The sequence below is a fragment of the Melozone crissalis genome, unplaced genomic scaffold (genome assembly GCF_028551555.1).
Source record: "Melozone crissalis strain CALT ecotype California unplaced genomic scaffold, PUWL_Pcris_2 ptg000068l_1, whole genome shotgun sequence".
Lineage (NCBI taxonomy): Eukaryota > Metazoa > Chordata > Aves > Passeriformes > Passerellidae > Melozone > Melozone crissalis.
This window is the reverse complement of record NW_026535846.1, coordinates 3,620,038-3,640,530: the sequence shown is the minus strand read 5'-3', so window position 1 is coordinate 3,640,530 and position 20,493 is coordinate 3,620,038. Positions and strand designations below refer to the sequence as shown.

Below are 20,493 nucleotides of genomic sequence, written 5' to 3'. Positions count from 1 at the left end.
CGCACAGAGTCCCACTCGGGATCCCTCCCTCTCCCAGCACGCCCTGAACATTCATCTCCCAGCTCCCACGATCAAACACGCTGATCCAATGCTCCAGCAGCTGGGCTTGAATTCCCCGTTGCTGCAGCTCCTGCGCACTCTCAGGAGCCTTTCCCGTTCCTTCCCCACCTCTGCAGCAGCAGGACAGTGCCAGCAATCACACACATCTCCTCACCTGCCCCATAGCAAAGGATTCCTCTCAGCTTAAAACGTTTTCCAGGCAAAACACCAGAGAAGCTCCTGCAGATGCCAGAGCAAAGATCTACCTGCGTATTTTAGGGGGCAGGATCTTCCAAGGATTCCCTCCCTTCTGAGGGAGACTGTGATGGACAGGAAAGCCCCAAAACGGGAAGATTTCCCAGAGAAACATCCCTTGCATTTGGTGGCATCACTCTCAAAAGCTCGGGCACGTGGGGACAGTTTGCTAATGAGGATTGCAGTGATTAGGAGCATCAAATTATCTTCTGCAGCACACAACAAACAATGCTAATGGCGGGATAATGTCAGGCGGAATCACAGTGGATTGGAACAGCACTGATAGCACATGTTAAGCAGACATATAATTACCACTGTGGCGCCTCGATAATATTAATAACGCTGCTAATTAGACCGATATAAATAGCAAGATTAATTGTCACAAAACTTCAGTGTCAGGGGTGAAAGGCAGCTGCAAACCTTGCTCTGGTGTGAGCACTCAGGCACGGGGCCATAAGAGGCAGCACCCAGCACCGGTGGCACCAGAGTTTCCTGGTGGCACCTGGCAGCAGCGACCCCGATGGAGGGAGCTGGCACGAGGCGGGCAGCAGCAGCAGGAAGGCACAGCCCAGCACTGAGCAATACAATGCCCTCCCCATCCCAAAGATGCCTGAACACCCCAAGGACAGCCAGGATGATCCTGGAGCACGTCCCTACGCGCCCTGGAAGCCTTATTTTTTCTGGATTGACAAGGGAACAGCCTGTCTGAAGGAAACAACCTGCTACTTTCCCTTAATACCTTGAAGACAAAGGGGAATAGCATTGGGAGCCATTGATGAGTGTTCTTCCACTGGGGCCTTGCTATGCTCCTGACCAAGTGAGCAAGAAGACCCCCCCGATGTTGGTTTAGAAACCCACATCCCACTGCTGGGAAAGGCAGGACAGGAGTAAATGAGGACAATTAAGCCCAGTGAGCCCCTTGGCAGACCTCTCACCCACAGTTATGAAAGCCTGGCATGGAGTGGCATCAGGCATGGGCTGGAGGGTGACACCACAACCTGGGTCTCCCTTCCTCGCCTCCCCTGGCAGAAGAACAAATTTGGATGGAAAAAGTGGAGGAGCTGGCCAGAAGGGGTGGGTCCCTTCCAACTCAGGATATTCTGTGATCCTATGAAGCATAAACCCCGTGGAGACTGCTGCATAAATAACCTCCTCCCAAGCTGTTGCTCTGGGTGGGACGTGCCTGCACTGAACCAACTTTTCCACCTTCTCAGCAGCAGCCCAGTGTGAGAGCTGCCGGGGGCACGTTCACCCCCACGCTCATCCCACATGTCCCGGGGAACCTGCCCCGGGTTTCTCCCTGGCTGGCTCGGAGCCACGCCAGGGGAGTGGGAGCTGCTGGGCTGGGCGAGCTGTGCCCCAGGCTCCTGCCCCAGCACCTGGCTGCGGGGGCAGCAGGCAGGCGGGATCCTGGGAACGCGGGGAGCTGGCACCGGGAGCGCTCCTGCTCCTGGCCCAGCCATGCCTGGGCGGGCACGGCTCCGTGTGGGTGCTGCCAAAGCACGCAGGAGGTGCAAACCCCCGGCTTTCTCTGAGAAGCAGAACCGACGCACCAACAACTGCCTGGGATGGGGCTTATTTTGGCTGATTTGTTGCTTATGTAAAGCCACGGTGAGACTGTTCAAACCAGCGCTGGAGATGCTGAGATAGATGTACTCGGTACAAACTGAGCCTCAGGGTGAATGTGCCAACGCTGGAGAAGGCTTTAACCCCTTGTGCACACGCAAGCAGAGAGTCCCAGTCCTTCTGCCTTTATCCCTATGCCCTTTTACTTCTGGAAAAGTAAACAAAATGCCTAAACCTACCAAAAAGTCACCAAAACCATCACCAAGCAGTGGCACACACAGCATTTTTGGAGTTTCCTCTGTAGCCAGAGCCTTAGTGCTGCCTGGAGACTCCTTTTGCCTCTGCAGTGCACGGGGTGCCAGAGGGGACTTGGCAGAGATGTGGAAGGGACACTGAATTCCCAAAGCCTTTGTATCCCAGAGTCCCACGAGACCAAGTGGTACCGTGGCTGCCACAGAGATCCTGGGCCAGCAAAGCCTGTGCCCTTCCCCTGCACGGCCAGGGCACCACAGGTGACCCCGATGGGTTGAGGCCACGCCAGCCCGGGGGTCCCAGCCCACGGCCTCCTCCAGCACATCCCAACACGCTCCTGGGCTGGCAGTGAGTGCCAGCTTATCCAGCACATCTTGGGCACCAGCCCCATGGATTACTCAAGCACAATGCCTTACGGCAATGGGCACGAGAGAAAACGCCTGAACAGGTTTTCCCTCCTGGAGCACAGGGCCTGCTGCCATGGCTGCCCTGGGGCTGGGTTGCCTCGGGGCGCTGCGGGCAGGTGCCCCAGGGCAGCGGCTCTGGGCATGCAGAGCCAGCCCGTGTGCCCAGCCTGCCTTCAGCCAGCCCTGCCACCCTCCTTGCCCCCCAAACCACGGGCACACGCCAGCCAGGGGCACCCCAGAGCTCCCCACCCTGCACCATGGCGCTGCCCAAGCCTCTCTACAGAGCACCTTCGGGAACCAGGCCGGGAACCGACCCAAGGCAGGCTTTTCCAAAAGTTACAACATCTGGGAAGCGCGGAGGGGAGGGACCACTGGAGCCTTCGTGCTGAGCACAGGGTAAGTGCTCATGCCAAAACCTGCTCCAGCTGCTTCAAACTTGGCTAAAGCTGCACCCAGTGAAGTGCAAAACTCCCATCAGCCCTTGCTCACTTTTCCAGAAAAAGCCCATCAATTTCTGATAAAAGGAAAAGTCTCCTTCCCTCCTCTGCACCAGAAAGGAAACAGATCTGCTCTACGATACAGCCAGTAAAGGGGAGCCTCAAGCATTGTAGGCAGGACCCAGGGCCACCCATGGACCCTCAGGGGCATTGATAAGGGGGCAGCACCCCCTCCTCACAATTGCAACCACCTCCACACGCACAAGGTTTCCCAGTGTGGACCAAGAGCACCCAGCTGTTTCCCTGAGAGAGACCTGGGTCAGGCTGGAGCCACCATCACGGGCATGCAGCAGCAAGACAAGGGCTCTGGAGGGGGAAGCAGCAGCCCCTGCCCCTGGGTCCCCTGCCCACCAACCCTGGCTGCCCAGCACAGGCCTTCCATTCCATTCCAGCGAGTCACACAGAGCCTGAGGGAGTCATGAGGCTGGCTGGAAAATCCCAAGAGCTTCAGAAAATAAACAAACACCTTGTGGGTTTGCTTTGGTTTTTTGGTTTGGTTTTTTTTTTTTCCAAGCGTTTGGAGTGGATTTGAGTCAACGTTTGAGCTTCTCTCCAAAGTCTCAGCATAACACACATACCAGCCCTGGGATGCTTGATTTGACATGATTTTGATTTTGATTTCACATCCCCTCTCCTCCCAAAGGAGGGGCTTCCCAAATCCCCTGGGAGAGCTGGGATGGAGTTGAACCAGAGGCACCCCTCAGCCCAGTAAGTCCCACTGGGGCCTGGCTTGGTGGGCAGCAGACCAGCACCACCAGCACAGGGAGCTGCACAGAGCACCCCAGCTCCTCGGGGTCTGGGCCTGACTCCCAACGGGAGAGAGAGTCTGGAACCCCAAAGGTCTCTGCAGCAGCTCCCTATCAAGTGCAGCAGTGGAGCAACACCTCAGGAAGACTATGCACATGGAAGGAACAACAGGAATTCCCACATCCAGGAAAATCGGAGCCTCACCTCTTTGTATCCTTTGCCACCACATCAGGAGCTCAGCTGCATCAGCCAAAACACTTGGGCCATTCTCTGCAGCAGATCCTGAGTTATTATAATGAAAGGCTGACACAGGAATCCTGCTCCCAAGCCCTTCCCTGCCCACTCCTGGCCCCACCTGGCTCCAGCAGCCCCTTCCTGCTCATCCACCAATGAGTCTAAAGGCTATTTCAGCATTGAACAGTGTCAAGGCACAAGAGTAACCCTCCCACACTGATCTCCCTGGCAGACCCCAACCCTGAAGGTCACCCACTGAACCTTGATCTAATTTGCTTTTCCTCCCTTTCTTCCCCCCATTAGTCCCCTCATCTTTCTTTAGAGACGATCTTTGCCAATGGGAACTTTTTGTTCCCTCTGACGCCACAGATTTATGTGCTGGCAGGGCTGCTGTGAGCAGCAGCTTCCATGAGAGGCCTCGGCCTGGGCTCTGGAACAGCCCCATTAGAACTGAATTTCTATTTTTTGTTCACGGTGTTTTACAACAGATAAAAAGTAGCTTTTGAACACTAAATAACTCACCACAGATCATACTAGAGGTGTGCAGGATCCCTTCACTAACCCAAGGTTACACGAAGCTCAGCCGTGGGCAGTTTGAACAATAAACTCCCTGGCTGGGCATGACTTGGATTTAAATTATTCCCAAACCGTCACGTTCATTACTCTCCATTCTCCCTCATTCTCCCCGCTCTCCCTGTGCCTCAGCCCAGCAGTGAAAGGGGCTCAGTGCCAGGGCTGCCTCCCAGGCACCCCCGTTCTGCTCTGCTCACACCCAGCTTGGATGGAGGGACAGGAACCCCCAGGGCAGGTGGGGCTGGAGATCCGCCCCTGCCGCCCTCCTGCTGCCCGGAATGGGAAGGTGTGTTACCCCATCGGCTCCCCAGGCCTCTTTCTCAAGGCTGTGGTCCCATACAGAAGGGGCTTTGTCCCTGCTGCTGGGTTAGAACCATGGAACGGTTTGGGAGGGTGTGGGTTAGTGATGGACAAGCTGATGGTGCTGATGGCTGGGCTGGATCTCAAAGGTCTTTTCCAACGTTAAGGACTCCATGTTTCAGTGTCTCAAACCCCCACTCAGAGTTTTGACCCAAAGCCCCGCTCACCCCACGCCCCTCAGAGCGGAGCTGTCACCCAGGAGCTGCCCATGCACTGCATTAACTAATCCTGAGGAGAATATAAAATAACTCAGCATCAGTCTGAGGCACAGCCCCCATCTGGCACGGCCTCCAACCAGAAAACAAAGCAAGAGAGAATCAAAAAAAAGGGAAGAGAAAAAGTGAGAAGAAAATCGATTAAACTCCAGAGTTCAGGGAGTGACACGTTTAATTGCTAATGTGGCTTTGGGATTATTCTTTTTTAAGACTTTTTTACCAGCCCAGCTGGTGTCATTCTCTAATACCCAGCAAGCAGCAAACAGATTGTGGGAGATGCGTTGTGCTCTCGCTGCGCTTTCTGCTAATAAATAAATAAATAAATAAATAACTGCAGATCAAAGGAGTGAAACAAACCCCTTCTGGTAATTTTTTTCCCTTCTGTTTCCCAACTGGTCCCAAACATATTTCCTGCTGGGACTGACAAGGAACACTGTGAAATTCAGAATCACAGCTTTAAGAACCGAGTGGCGTCAGATGAAACAGAAATGCTGGATTTAAACAAGAGATGAAGGGGTTCGGCAAACACAGTCTCGGGCAGAGGCCTGGCCTTCCCAAGGCAGGGGCATTGCAAAGGGTGAAGGGGGTCCCTGCTATGGATGGAGGCCTGAGGCTCCCTGGGACCAGCCCCAGGCTGTGCCACCCTCCTTCACTCTCTTCCCAGTCCTAAACTTTAATACAGATTTTTTTCCAGTTGCCACACTATCACTGTGTGGGAAGGAAAGCAAGAAATTTCCCTCTCATTTCATCAGGAAAACAGATAAAAATGAGCTCAAGACAATAATTTCTCTTCTTCAGGACATAACAACTACGCTACACCTGAGGTAGATTGCAGGGGTTAGAGACGGTGATGAGGAGAAGGAGGAACAGAGATGCCCAAACTGCATCTCTGGCAGCACCTGCCACCTCCAAAACCACTGGCTTCCATGGGGATGAGCTGCTGGGAATGCTGCCTGCAGGGTGGCTCCCCTGAGGGGGGCTTGGGAGATGTGTCCAAGGAAAGCCCAAACACAGAGAAGACCAAGAAACAAATAACAGCACTTTGTCTCCAGCGGAAGCATCAGCCCAAGGACCACCACCAGATTCCTCTTTGAGCACTACTCTGGTCCCCAGCAAGTGGCACTCAGCAAGCCCAGCAGGGCCTATGGGCAGGCTCCTAGGGAAGGGAGAGGGCATTCCCGAGGGCAGTGCTCTGGCCCCTGGCTGAGAGGGCATTCCCGAGGGCAGTGCTCTGGCCTCTGGCTGAGAGGGCATTCCCGAGGGCAGTGCTCTGGCCCCTGGGTGCAGAAGCTGGCACATCGAAGCTCACACGTGGGACTGGGCAAACTATGCACAGTGGGAGGCTTCAGCCTCGCACACATCACCTGCAGCCTGGCTCTGCTAAAAATTCACCCTTTTATCTCGTGACTTGTAAGACTAAAGCAAAACCCCAGGACTCCTCCAGCAGCACTGGAACAGCACCGGCCCCCTCCGAGCCCGTGGCACTGCAAAGTGACCCCAGCAGCTGTGGATGTCCCCTGCAGCTGCTGCACTGCTCAGAGCTGGCACTCCAAAGGCACAGAAGCCCAGCAGCATCCCAGGAGCAATGTGCCCCTGGGATGGCATCAATGCAGGGGCTTGCCAAGGCCCACAGCAGCGTGATGCCATGTGGAAGCCACAGTGCAGATACACACAGGCTGTGGGAGTGGGCACAGCCTGACCTTGCCTGGTGAGAGGACACTGCACGCCATGCCCTGCTCCACGGACCCTGGAGATGGGCTGAGTCCTTGGTTTATTCAGTTTGCCTGTTTCCCACCACTTCCAGAGCCTCCTGAGCTGGAGGGTAGGAATTGCAACCCCCTAGCTTTTGCCAGTAGATTGATGCTTCCCAAGGCGCTGGGGAAGTGATGCCACTGCATCCTTTTCTCCAGCCCTGCCACTGGAGGACAATACCTCATGGTCCCTGTGCTGGTGCCTGAGAGTCTCTGGGAGGAGACTGCAATGAAAGCCACAACACGTCTCACCTCCATCTCTGCAATGCATAAACAACCTGCTCTGTCCTCACCTGGCACATTCCTAACCCCCCCCTGCTCCAGCTGCTTTCTCCTTAACACCCTCTCTAAGCATCCTTCCATTTCTCAGCCTTGTGTGGCTTCCTGCTGGATCTGACTGCCAGGAGTCTGCTAACAAAGCCACGGCTGTTGGAAGCCGAGTATACTCAGACTCTCCTGCCTTTAACCTAGTCATGAGTCCCCTAGAACATCAGTGTTCTTGACTGCACCACTGGCTCACAGCTTCCCAACATCCTGGCCCAGCTTTATGCCTGCAGATGCCATCAGGGAATAGCCAGCTTTCAACTTCTGCACCCAATAAACTCACAATCCTCCATCCAGTGTTAATAAAAAATGGTTCTGTGCACCAGTTATCCAGAAAAACACCATTTTGAGAAGTATGGAAATACTCAGGGTGAGTTATTTTGAGATGAAACTTCACAAACACACTTCAGAAAGAGGTATGGGTTTTGTCAGGCATCATGCTGCAGCTCCATTACCCCTGAACCACTTGGAAACCTCTCCTTCTCCATAGTACAGGGAGAGCTTCAGGCAGGACACGGCTCCTTCCTGGGCAGGCCAAAGAATGGACTTGTTTTTTTCATGTTTTCCATTATAGGCTGGATTTTTATGGATCACTCTACCACAAGCATCCGACTCTAGCCAGGACACAAAGCTGCAGTGAGCACATCCATCAGGCTCTCTTGTCTCTCGACCTTTAGTTTCCAATAACCATCATCACAAAAATAAACAAACAAAGCCAAGGAACTCATGCTGAGAGACAACCCGTGTGTGTTTTCTTTTGGATACCGGATGTCTGGCTCCCAAAAGCCCTTTGGAGAAACAAGGGAGGAATCTGGATTTATCATTTTGGCACATCCTGCATGACACACACCTTATTGCACATTATTTGCTGAGCTTATCCCATAAACCAGAGATGTGCACAAGAGCACAAAGGGGTTCAGCTGGCTCACAAGTATTTGGCTGCATATCGTGATGATTTTGAACACTAAAATGCCCAAATCCCAGCCTTTTACAAGCAGATGTGAGTGCTTGGAAAAGCTGGAGTGCTCAGAATGGGCTTGAAAAGGGCTATGGAGATGGCAGGGTGCATGGGATAGCTGTTGGATAAATCTCCATCCTGCCTTCTCAGGAGGAAAAGGTGTTTCCTGCTGGGACATCCCACCCAATTCCCTGCGTGCCTGCACCTCTGGCCATGGGCAGGAGCCCATCCTGCCCTCGGCTGCCCATCCTGGAGCACATTTGATGAAGCCCCACATGCACAGAGCTGACGGGGGCAGAGCCAAGGGGTGCTCACGCCGGTGGTGGTGTTTGGTATCCCTCCCAAGAACACTGCTGGACATGTTCCCATCACAGCAAAATACTCTCCCAAACCAACCAAATGAAGGCAAGGCAAGCAGCAAGACCAGGAGATGCCTAATCCATGCCATAGAGATTAAGATGATTGGAAATATCCCTGCTCCTCATACCTGAGACTCCGCAGCAGAGCCAAGGACGTTGATCTGTGCCCCAAAGGGCCTGGCTCTCACAGACACTGTGAACCCCCAAACCAGCCCCAGTCCTGCTGGGCATGGCCAGAGCCCAGCACAGGGCACAGGCAGCTCAGGGGCACTGCACTGGTGCCTCTGCAGAGGAACAAGCAGCAGGAGCTCACACGGTGCCATTGCAGTGCTGCCACCCAGCCTGGCTGCACAGCCTCCACCTCCTGACAGAAAGCTCCACCTCACACGTAGAGACTTTACAGGCTCCCATTGCACATCAGACAGCAGGCAGGGGCGTGACACCCTGCCAGAACAGGGCTCCCCAGCTGCTCCAGACCTGCCCTCCTACGACCACCCAGCCAGGAGTTCAGGAGCAGCATCAGAGGTGCAGGAACTTGTTCATCTGGAAGCCAGCTCAGAAAATTTTGGGGACACACCTCTCTGCTTTCCTCATCACAGACCTACCTGTTTGTTGACAGAGATCAAACCCAGGTGGGCTGATCTGCTGCTGCTCACAGAATCCTTTGGGGTGGAAAAGACCTTCGAGGTCAAATGAAAGGTCACAGCTCCCATGGGGAGCAGAATCTGTCAGCTCTGGGGGACGTGCCCAGCTCCACAGTAGCCAACAAGCACCTTCCAGCAAGAGGATGGTTTCCCTGGAGATGCTGAAAGCACAAAGCAGGAGCTGGGACACTCAAAGAACCAGCCTACAGCTCACGAGGTAACCCCACCTCTCCTTCTCAAGGTCCCCAAGATCCATCTCCACTCCTGACACAGGAGGATTTATCAGCAGATGTGCTGCTACTGCATATTGATTTCTACAAAAAGGCACATCAAACTACTTCAATTGGATATTCCAAGCTGGTTTTTTTTTTTAAAAAACAACACATCAGCTGTCGAGGTAAAATCACTTAATTACACCTGTCAGGTGTTTCACAGGCTAATGTGATAATAATAGCAATATTCAGTATCAGAGAGCAAGGTTTTGAGCCTTCTGAGAAATTCATCTGACACTCAACTGCACGTAGCCGACTTTCCAAATTACTCAAAGCCACTGAATGTTGCTGGGACCCATTTTTCAGGGACACACATGTCAGGAATCACCAAGCAGAGCCTGAGAAGAGCCAGCATCATCCCCAGCGCTCAGCCAGCAGCATCAGCTGAGCTCTACTCATTCCCACTCTTGAATATTCATTGTGCCCAAATGCAATATATCCTGAATATTAAACAAGAGCTACTCAGGGCAGGAATATCAATCCCTCAGCAAAGCTGCTGCTTGTTTGGGGAATGGAGGGCTGCCAGCTGTGGGGAGAGGGACAGCATGGCTGCTCCTCCATCTCCCAGGGAGGCGGTGCAGGGGGACGAGCGCCGGTGGCCTCGCAGCAGCCACGGTGCACAGAGCCCAGGAGGGGCAAGGGCACACAGCCCCGGGCACACAGCACAGGAGGGACAAGGGCACACAGCCCACTGACCCAGCCCTGCAGCCCAGTGCTGCTCCCCGGCCAGCACTGCTGCCAGCCTTCAAGCCTACACTCTCCAAAACTGCTGGCCATGCCTTTTTTAAAAGCAAAAATGGACTTTGTTTCCCCCAAATCAGGTGTTCACAGGGTGAACATAAGCAGCTTGTGACCCCTGGCCCAGCACAGTCTGCCTTCAGGCAGGGCTTGTCACTGACATGGCTGAAGTGCCCGTAGCAGAAAGAGGGAAAAAAACCCAAATGAAATATAGAATGCAGCAGCTGTAAGCTCTCCAGAAATACAGCCACTGGATGGGGAAGGATGGAGCCTCCCAACCTGCACAGCCCCTCTGTGCAAGAGGGTCGCCTGGAAGGGAGGCCTTTCTGAACAGCTCAACAACCTGCAGAAGGGAAAAGCAGACAGGCAACCACACCCTGCTGCAGAAACACAAGACTTTGATCAAAGAAAGTAACACCTGTTATTTAAAACAAACCTCATCTACAAACCATCTTTCTCCCTCCAGAGAGCTTGGACTCCAGTTCTGGGCTGCCATCTCCCAGGATACAAAGGCTAGAGATGAATCCTCCAGCCCCATCCTAAACATAGAGTCACCAAGGGATTTTCACACAGTTTTATGCTTTCATTTTCCAGCTCAAACTGCTCTTGAGATAGCAACATTGAAATCATCTTGGATGTGAATGTAGGTTTGGAAAAAGTGAGAGATTAATCTAATCAAAGCAGTTTGCAGCTCTGCTAACTCAATATCCATAATAGCTTAGTTATTAATAAGGTAGAAGAGGAAAACTCTCCCTAAAAAGAAGATTTCTGGGAAGCAAAGCAAATTATCAAAGATCCCAGCCCTCAGCGCTGGTTCCTGGCCCCCGTGACCTCCAAACAATCAATATTTGAGCAGGGATGAGGATGATCTGGGTGTTCAGTGTCAGCTGAGCACTTGCTGCTCGCCACTGAGGGCAGCGATGGGGACGAGAACCCTGTGGTGGGAGCCTGGTGTGTGCACAGGGCCCCTGCTCAGGGAGGTCACTGGATAACAGAGTGGCTCTGAGATAACACGGAAAACACCCAGAGCTGGTGGGAAGCTGATGGCTGAGCCGGGGGGCCCAAAGGCCTGCACAGCTGAGGCTGTGGCACCTGAGGGGACACGGGTTCCCTCCTCAGGTCCCCACAGCAGTGGGGGCTCCAGCCTCCAGCACCACTGACCTGCAGAGAGCCTTGGCTGGGGCTGCATCCCCTTCTGGAAACAAAGCAGCCAAAGCATCCCTGGTTCAGGGCTCAGGTGCCAACAGCTCCGACACCACCAGAACTCTGTTCCTGCTGGGAACTGCCCCCATCTGTTCTGTGGGAGTCTCAGCAGTCACAACTGCAGCCCTTGTCCTCAGATGACTCTTCTTGGTGTGAAGAAATAGAGATATACACACCAAAATTCCTCTGAGCACCACGGCAGTGCAGTAAATTATAAATCAAGCAGCAATCTGTGACTCACCCGGCACTAGTGGGAACACACTCGCAGCTCCCAGGTGAACAAGTCCCATGGGGAAGCGTGATGGAGGGTTTTCCTCAATTTTCTACCCTACCACTCTCCTAAAAGCCTTGGAATGACTGCCAGCTCCCTGCACAATTTGTCAGCACAGGGAGGCTTTTGTTAATCCTGGTCTCACTCCCACAGCCCCACGGGAGGCAGTGCTGCTCTGACAGGTAACACAGGATGGGTTTTCCACCTGGCTCATGGCTCTTTCTCCAGCAGAGAGCAGATGTGTTACAAAACACCACACTTCTCTTTCTTTTGCATATTTCCAGCCTGTCAATCTACAGAAGACACAGCACCAGCAAAGGAAAAGCCTCCTCAGAGCTGGCCCTTCTCTGGCTCTTCGAAGGGAGCAGAGCTCATGGCAAAGCCACCCACAGTGGCCAGTAATTAAGGCAAAATCCTTTCTTCAAATACTCCTTCCACCAGGATCGTGGATGGGGGAGCCAGCTGGAGCTCTGCACACAGAGCTGCTCTTGCTGTCTCCCCCAGTGCAGCCCTGCCCCAGCCTCAGCATGGCAGGACCCAGGCAGGCACTGCAGAGAGGATGCCAATTACAAATTTCTAGCAATCTGAATTTATAATTGGCTGAGATTTCACTCGGCAGATAATGCACTGCTGTCCTGGGCACTCGCTGTATCTAGGTCAGGCCATTAGTTTTGCTCTTAATCTACACACAGTTTTAATTTCATCTTTAATGTCGACTTCCAGCCAGCGCTCAGCATCTCGAGCCATCCCACACCCACAGAGGGGGAAAACCAGCAGCACCATCCTGCTGGAGGCTCCCAGCCATGCTCACACAGCAGCAGTGCTGGTGCTGCCTCTGCACCGGGCAATCAGAGAACCAGGGAATGGCATCTGCAGCTGATAACCCTTGGCATGAACCTTGCCAGGGAAAGAAAATGTCACCGCACCCATCCCTGGCACCCCAGCTTCAGAAAGCTCCTGGACATGATTCAGCACTCCATCCTCTGCCCCATCCTGCCTGGCGTCCCCATGGCCCCTGCTTAAACCCAGAAAACTGCTCACACTGGCTGGAATTGTAATTTACAACTTTAACAAATGGAGTTGAAGATGCACAAAATAAACCCATCACATGCATTAAAGGGATTAACGATGGTTCCTAAAACATCTGGAGGTGTATAACACAGTATGGATGGATCACTGCAGAGCATCCACAGGGAAGTCAGGCTGCTGGCATGTGCTGGAGACTTTAGATGTAAAACCAGCTTGGAAGAAAGGGGAGCACTGGGAGAAGGTTTTTCATTTACACACACTAGTCCAGTTTCAGGCACTCGGCTCTTCTAAAGAGACAAAAAAAAATTCCCCACCAAAGATAACTGTGGAAAGCACAGCCCTTCTGACAACAGGAAGTTACTCACTTCAAAAACCCAATTTTTCATCAAAAAAATCTAACTTGAAAGGCGTTCCCAGCTCACTCAGGATGCGGGATCAAAGCCAGGGATTAAGTGCATCTGCTCAGTGCTGGCTGCCTGGGAACACTGCAGAGCTCTGGGAGCAGCCCCGAGCTCAGCAGCGCCGTCCTGAGGAGGGGACAGAGGGGCAGAGCCCCCCGTGGGCAGGGACAGGGGGCATGGCCAGCGAGGCACCAGCTGCTCCATGGCCACAGGTTCCTGGGCAGCAGCATCCTGGCAGCACACATTTAAGGATTTCAAGTATTTCAGGTACTTGCAAGGATTTTCATTGCTGCCAAGGAGCACACAGTGGTCAGAGCTTGGACTGAGGCCATGCAAGGAGATGGCACAAGATGCCAAAACAAATACTGGCTCTGTTGGTGAAGCCCGGCATCAATCCTGAGCACTTTCTGCAGTGCAGGAAGAGTATCAGGAAAGCAGTCACCCAAAACCAGCCCCACCAAGGCACAGCCAGCGGCAGGGATGTGCTGGAGGATGAACCAGAAGCAGGACACACATTGAGGTCCTCTCCAGGCAGCTGTGGCCACCCTCAGCCCTGCTCCCCCAGCAGCTCCAGCCCTGCAGAGACTGAGGAGCTGGGCAGGATGAACGGCACAGGAAGAATGCTTTCAGCAGAAGAGAGCTTCCATCCATGGCCAGAATCACTTAAGGCTTATTTAAAAGGGAAAAGTGTTCTGGCAACCTGCTAGGCTTCCTCAAAAGGATTTGCCTGGCTGGCACAGGCTGGATCAGGGAGGAATATTCCAGGGTTTTAATTTCTCTGCCCAGGTTTTATTGCATGCAAACATACATGGTCACTGCTTTTGAAGGTTTCCAATTTGCTAATTGAGACGTTTCCTCATGGAAAAAGAATGTCCTGGACTATGGACACGGCTGCTGGCGCAGCTCTGCACACCGGGGAAGCTTAGGTGAGGATGATGAGATGGGAGACAGGCAGGCAAAGCAAGCCTCCCCAGGCCCCATCTGGCAGCACCAGCCCAAAGCCAAACCTGGTGGCCAGAACAGGAAGAAGAAACACCCAGGACATCCCATCCCATTCCTCATGCCACCAGGGGTGTTTAGTCACAGCACTGGGCACCTTGCAGCGAGTTCAGGAGAGTCTGGAGATGGGGAGGTGGGAAACCAGCCCAAGAAACTGGACATCTAGGAAGATTTCTTTCCAGGCACCAGTTTGTTTAAAGACAAGGAGGAAAAAGTAATCTGGTCTACACAAAAAAAAACCCCAAGTGTTCTGTGTTTTTGCTGGAGCATTGAAGTATTCCTTCTGCCCTCAAAATACACGAGAGCGGAGAGAGTGGTTTTGTTCTGAACATGAACAGGTCAAAGATCCCAGAAAAGCACTTTTGGGGCAGAATGAGCCTGGAACATGAAGGGAGAAAGGCCAGCGGTAGCACAGCTGAGAAAGACATGAGCAGGGTTCTAATGGGAACACGACTGCTGCCACAGTCACGCCTCACCAGCATGACCTCAGATGGGACTTGCTGTAATTTTTTTTTTCATTTTAAAAAAAAGGAATGAAAAGCGTTTTGCAGGCTTATTCAGAATGCACGGGGGGTAGAGAGGGAATTCAAACTTCATACAGGTCAAATATCATCCATGCAGGTTCAGATCACATTCACTGCAACCTCCGCTCCCACACAGAGACAGCTTCAGAGCACTTGGAGGAATCCTTCTTCCTCTTCTTCTTGGCCTCCATCTTCTGTGGTGGTGGTGGCACTTTGGGATTGGTTCTTACTAAAAGTGCACTTGTCAATAAGGGTGAAAGGTATTGGGGAGAATAGGTAAATATCTTACATGTAGTTTTGGGTATAAAGATAAGTGACCGCCCCGAGGGCTCTCAGTGTGCTCATGGCTGACGTGCTGTGTGGACCTCTGTCGGGCCGAGAGAAAATATTGTAGATAAAAATTAATAAACACTGAAGACCGAGAAAAAACCTGAATACTCCTTTCGTCCTTTGGAGCGTGGGCTGTCCAAGGCCATCCCGAGCCTTTCCAGGCCATCAAAAACAGCCGAGAACGGGACACTTACCTTCAGCTTCTCGAAGCGATCGCTGAGCGACGCCACTTGGTGGTCCCGGTGGCGGCCCACCAGTTTGCATAAGGCACAGATGAGCTGGTCGTCAGCGACACAGTACATATTCACCTTCTCGTTCTCGTGCTCCAGGCACGTCAGTCCGCGGAAGTGCGCGTCGGGCACGGGCTCCACCAGCCGGTGGCTGGTGAAGGGCTTCTTGTTGGGGTGGGTGGCGCGCAGGCAGCGGTCGCAGTAGGACACCTCGCAGGTGATGCAGGTCTTGACGGCGTCGCGGGGCGGATCCTGCTCGCAGAACTGGCAGGCGATCCTCTCGCCGGCCACGGACATGGTAGGGCTGTTGCGGAAGGTCCTCTCGCGGCGGCTCTCGCTGGGGGAGTTGGGGCCGCTCAGGGACGCCTTCTGGAAGCGGTCGATGATGTTCTGCAGGGTCACATTCCTCTTGAGGCCCTCCAGGCCCCGGTGGTTGAGGGAGATGACATAGCGGCAGGTCGGGCACTGGAAGGCGGTGATGGGCTCGATGGACTCGCTGGAGGAGCAGCTGGACACCAGAATGCGGTGGGCACAGCTGAAGCACAGGCTGTGGGCACAGGGCAGCAGGAGGGGGTCCTCGAATAACTCCAGACAGATTGGGCAGGTCAATTCTGACTCCAGTGTTTCCATCTTTAGTTAACACAATCCTGATTCAGCATCAAAAACCGGGGAAGGTGGTCAGGAACCTGCAAGGAAGGAGGAGAGCAGAGATGTGAGACTACAGCTGCACTCCTGGGCTGCTCCACTCCTCCAGCAGCAGGAGCCTGGGGGGTTGGACACATCACCCATGCAACACCTTGACACCCTTTGCATTCTGATGCTGCCAACTCCAGCCCTGCCAGGCCCCTGCAAGCACAGGCTGGAGCCGTCTCATCCCACATGGAGCAGAGCCTGGAGTGGCAGTGGGACAGGAGCCGCATGGAGGGGATGGGAGAGGAGGAGAAGCAGCTCCTCTCACACCTTCCAGCCCAGCCAGGGCAGGACCTGGACCACAAGGCTGGAGACAAAACCAGGAGAAACCACATGATTTCATGTCTGTGTTGGTGTGTGCTGCCAAGACCAGGGCGCGGCCGCGCTGGCGTTCCACGCTGCTCGGCATGGCACAGAAAAACCTCTTAACATCCCCTCCAGCAGCTCCAGGCCTGCTTCTCGTGAAGGAGAAAAGGCAAATCATGTCGTGGAAACTCTGAGCAGAGCAGGTTGGGAGCTCTTAACATCCCATCCTGCTCCCTGCTTTTCCTGGCCATTGCTTTTTGGAGCAGGGTGGGGAGGGCATAGCAGTGAAATTATACTTGGCAAAGTTCCACTACTGGCTGTCCTCTGCTGCACTCCACAACAGCCAGGGATACCTAAATCAACTCCAGCTGGAGGCAAACAAGCTGTATTTTTAGCTCCCTTCCCTTGCACGAGGCTGGAAAACAGCTCCCAGCAGGCAACTCAACCTGCTGCTCCCAACTCTGGTGTGCAGAGCACCAGGAGCTGCATCCCAAGTGCTACCCAGCCTCTGCCAGCGTCCCAGCACGTTCCCGAAGAGTCATGCAGTGACATGGAATCGGATCCTGCCTCTCCTCTCTCACCCACCACCCCGTGCACAAGTGGTACCTCCTGGTTTCCTCAGTCACAGCAAGGCAGGCTCCGAGTGATGCCCACTGTGGTGCCCCTCCCTCAGTGTGGATGCACGGAGAGCCCTGTTCAGTCACAGCCACAGGGACCCCTCACCCTGGCACTGCTGCAGGAACTCACCCTGTGGGAAGCAACACGGTTGCTTCCAGCCTAGCCTTGTTTTCACCCCTGGAACACCTTGGTGTGGTGCACAGGCTCTGCTTGGGGAGAAGATGAAAAACCCTTCCCTGTGAGGGTGGGCAGGCCCTGGCACAGGTTGCCCAGAGAAGCTGTGGCTGTCCCTAGGTCCCTGGAAGTGTTCTAGGCCAAGTTGCAGGGCGCTTGAAGCAACCTGACATAGTGGAAGGTGCCCCTGCCCATGGCAAGGGATTGGAATTGGACGAGCTTTAGGGTCCTTCCAACCCAAACCAGCCTGGGATTCTGTGAAAAAGGGCTGTAACCAAAGCGTAGGGGGATAACCCAGCAGCAGGAGAGGGTCTGGCTGCTGGAAGCCCCAGGCTGCTGCTAGCACCTGCAGATGGCAAACTGCACAGGTGCCACACTGGGCCATGCCCATCCCCATCCCACCGCACGTATCCCTTCCATCACCCCCACCCCACTGCACCATCTCTTCCCCATTGTCTGAAATAGGATGTGCAAGTGCCTGGAGGAAACCCTGAGCTCTTCCCTGCACCAGCTCAAGGGGCTTATAAAATAAATCCCTTGGATATTTTCATACGTTCATGCTGAAGCAGCTCTTGCTGGCCAAATGCAGCCTTGCACACACATTACACACATTTAAAGCTATTTTTCTTTTCCCCAAGAGAGACAGTGGAGAAGCTGCTGGATCCAAACAAGTAGAGGAGCACGAGGGCTCCCAGCAGCTTCCTCTGCACAGCCCACAGAGGTTTCTGAAGCCTGGGAGCTGCCGCAGCCATGGGAAAGCAGCGGGGAGGAAACTGCTGCTGGCCCTGAGCCTGCTGCCTGCTTGGGCTGCCCTGGATCCAGGGGGCTCCCCGTGCTGCAGGCCTGGGGATGAGGGGTCCCCACACACCCCCAGTGCTCTGGGCACCGCCCACGCCGGCCTCTCCCTGTGCCAGAGCTGCAGCCTGCCATCAAGAGCCCCAGGCAAGAGTCCCTGTGCCAGCCTGGCACCAAGAGTCCCAGGGCAAGAGTCCCTGTGCCAGCTGGGGGCACCAAGAGTCCCTGTGCCAGCCTGGCACCAAGAGTCCCTGTGCCAGCTGGGGGCACCAAGAGTGCCTGTGCCAGCTGGGGGCACCAAGAGTCCCTGTGCCAGCCTGGCACCAAGAGTCCCTGTGCCAGCTGGGGGCACCAAGAGTCCCTGTGCCAGCTGGGGGCACCAAGAGTCCCTGTGCCAGCCCAGCCGGGAGCACAGCCCCTCCTGCCTCCCATCACTCACGGGTTCTCCCCGGTCAGCAAACACAAAGATGAAAAAGAAGAAAGGACAAGAACAGGATTTGTTTCATAGCCTAAGACTCAGAAAAGAATTTAAAAATCGGGATTGGCATGGCCCAACACCTTGCCAGAGCCAGATGTCCCACGGAGCAGCATCTCACACTCCCACATCCAACTTCAGGCTTCACGTGCAGCTCCACTGCTATCCAAGGGAAAACAATGCAGAAAGTTTAAACAGCCTTTGGTTTTGTTCCTGAGGGATATTTGTACATTCATCTTGTTTTCCTTGCTGGGACAAGACCTGTGACGGACCCAAGAGGAGCCTCAGGCTGGGACAGAAACCAGAGCCCTCTTGGAGGAGTGGAGGAGGCACAGGAGCTGCTCACAGGCAGCACAGCAGGGACAGGAGCTGCTCACAGGCAGCACAGCAGCAGGGACAGGAGCCTGTCTGGAGCTGCAGGAGCCCTGCTGGAGGAGCCCCCTCCGAGGAGGAAGGGGAGCCCTGCTCCAAGATGCTACACCTGGCAAAGCAGCCATGCTGCCAGCAGAGCCTTTCATGCCTCTCACTTTGATGTTCTCTTTGATGTCCAGGACTGACACAGCTCATGGAATAGTTGATTAGATTAAAATGTGTTTTCTTTAGAGTCATTAACTCCCTAAATATAGAAGTTATAAAATACTACCACTGTTTATAGACAGCCCTGTGTCCTTTGTGCCCAAGAGTCAGTGGCCCTGTCCATGTTGGCCTGCAATGACAATGTGCAGCAGCAGCAGGTTAACAGCATGTGACATCCAACCAAACATTTTTCTGTGCTGATCTGAGCTTTGCCCAAAACTGAGGGAAAAGGGGGAGGGGGTGGGAAATCAGTGACTAACAGAAAAGATGGGGAAGGGCAGCAAACCCAGGGGGGCAGAGCTGAGGATGATGCAGGGCCAGTGCAGAGCCAGTGCCACGTCCCCTGGGACACAGTGACCGTCGCTTTTACTTCCAGCCCAGGTGGTCTCCAAACACTGTGTGCCAGCCTGGTGGTGAGGGTGCATGGGTCACCCTTGGCCAGTTACACCAAGGGATCCTGGATACAAGGGTTCCCCCACCTCTTCTCCCAGATAATTATTTTCACAATATCAAAGCTCTTCATCACTGCCTCAAGCTCACGGGTTTGCCAGCAGAGATGCAGAGGTTTGGCACCAAGGGAGGAAGGAAGGAGAGACATGGAAGGAGGGATGCTGCCCACATCACCCCATCCATACCGGGGAGGGAGACATCCTGGTGTACATCACCTGAGGCCACAGGCACCCAACCCAAAATTCATGCTTTCCTCTCGAGCAGCATCCAGGCCCCATTTTTACCCATGTTTTCCAAGTCCACATAAAATTCCCTCTGGTCTCCCACAGCATCAGCCCAGGGCAGAATTTGGCCAGCCTTCAGAGTCCCACACCAGGATATCCAGATGTGTTCAGACAAATGTTAATTCTGCAGGTCGGTATTTTCCGCACCAAATATGATTATTTATTTCCCCTTCCCCTTTTTATCCCTCTTTTTTTTTTTTAACTTCCCCTCCCCCTCAGAAAAGCTCCAGCCGAGATTGCTCAGCTCCTTCCAAGAATGAGGCTTTAGAAGAGCTATGCTGCTCCACCCGTGCATTAACGAAAAAAGTAATAAAATATGGCAACCCTTTCCTTAATTGGCACAGCGACAGCAGGATACAAAATCTGGGCAGCAGTTGTCTCCATCCTTTTTGTTGTCCTTGGGAAAACGAGTTCAAACCCGGATCAGTGTTGAGGGGAGGACAGAACAGCCCGTGCAGCAGCCGCATCTCGTGTATCTCATTCCAGGGACCCGTCCTGCAGCCCAAGGGGAAGGGGAAGAGGTCCCCCCTCCATTTCCCCGGCTCTGCCAATGACCCTGCGCTCCTGCCAGCTCAGCCTTCCCAACCAACTGGCCTGGATGTGCCCTTGGGATGGGCCTGTCCAGGAGAAACAGGGTCCTAGAGGAACACAGCCCCAGCTGTGTCATCAGCAACAGCTTCGGACCCAAGGAAGGCACCCCAGCGAGAGGGGAGGCCCCTAGGCTCCTCCAGCCAATTCACATCCACCGTTACTCATTCCTTCTGTGCTTTATTTCCATCAGCTGTGCATATTTAACACCAAATTTGAAGCTCAAAGCTGCAGCTAGCACAGAGCACCCCTTGGCCACATCATTGCCTCTACTCCTCCCTCCCAGAACACCTGAACACATCAAACAGAACACTCCCACCAGAAGAACTCCAGATTTGTCTCAGGCTTTCTGAAAATCC

General features: G+C 53.9%; 1 protein-coding gene across 3 annotated transcripts in view; it reads right to left on the bottom strand.

Moving 5' to 3' along the window:
- MID2 (midline 2) overlaps positions 1-20,493 on the bottom strand; it is a 61,646-nt gene that overhangs the window by 30,311 nt on the left and 10,842 nt on the right. For all 3 annotated transcript variants that reach the window (XM_054289715.1, XM_054289716.1, XM_054289717.1), the window contains exon 2: positions 15,143-15,864. In XM_054289715.1, coding sequence (XP_054145690.1) covers positions 15,143-15,808 — 666 coding nt within the window. In that variant the 5' untranslated portion in view covers positions 15,809-15,864. The remainder of the gene's footprint in view (positions 1-15,142; positions 15,865-20,493) is intronic.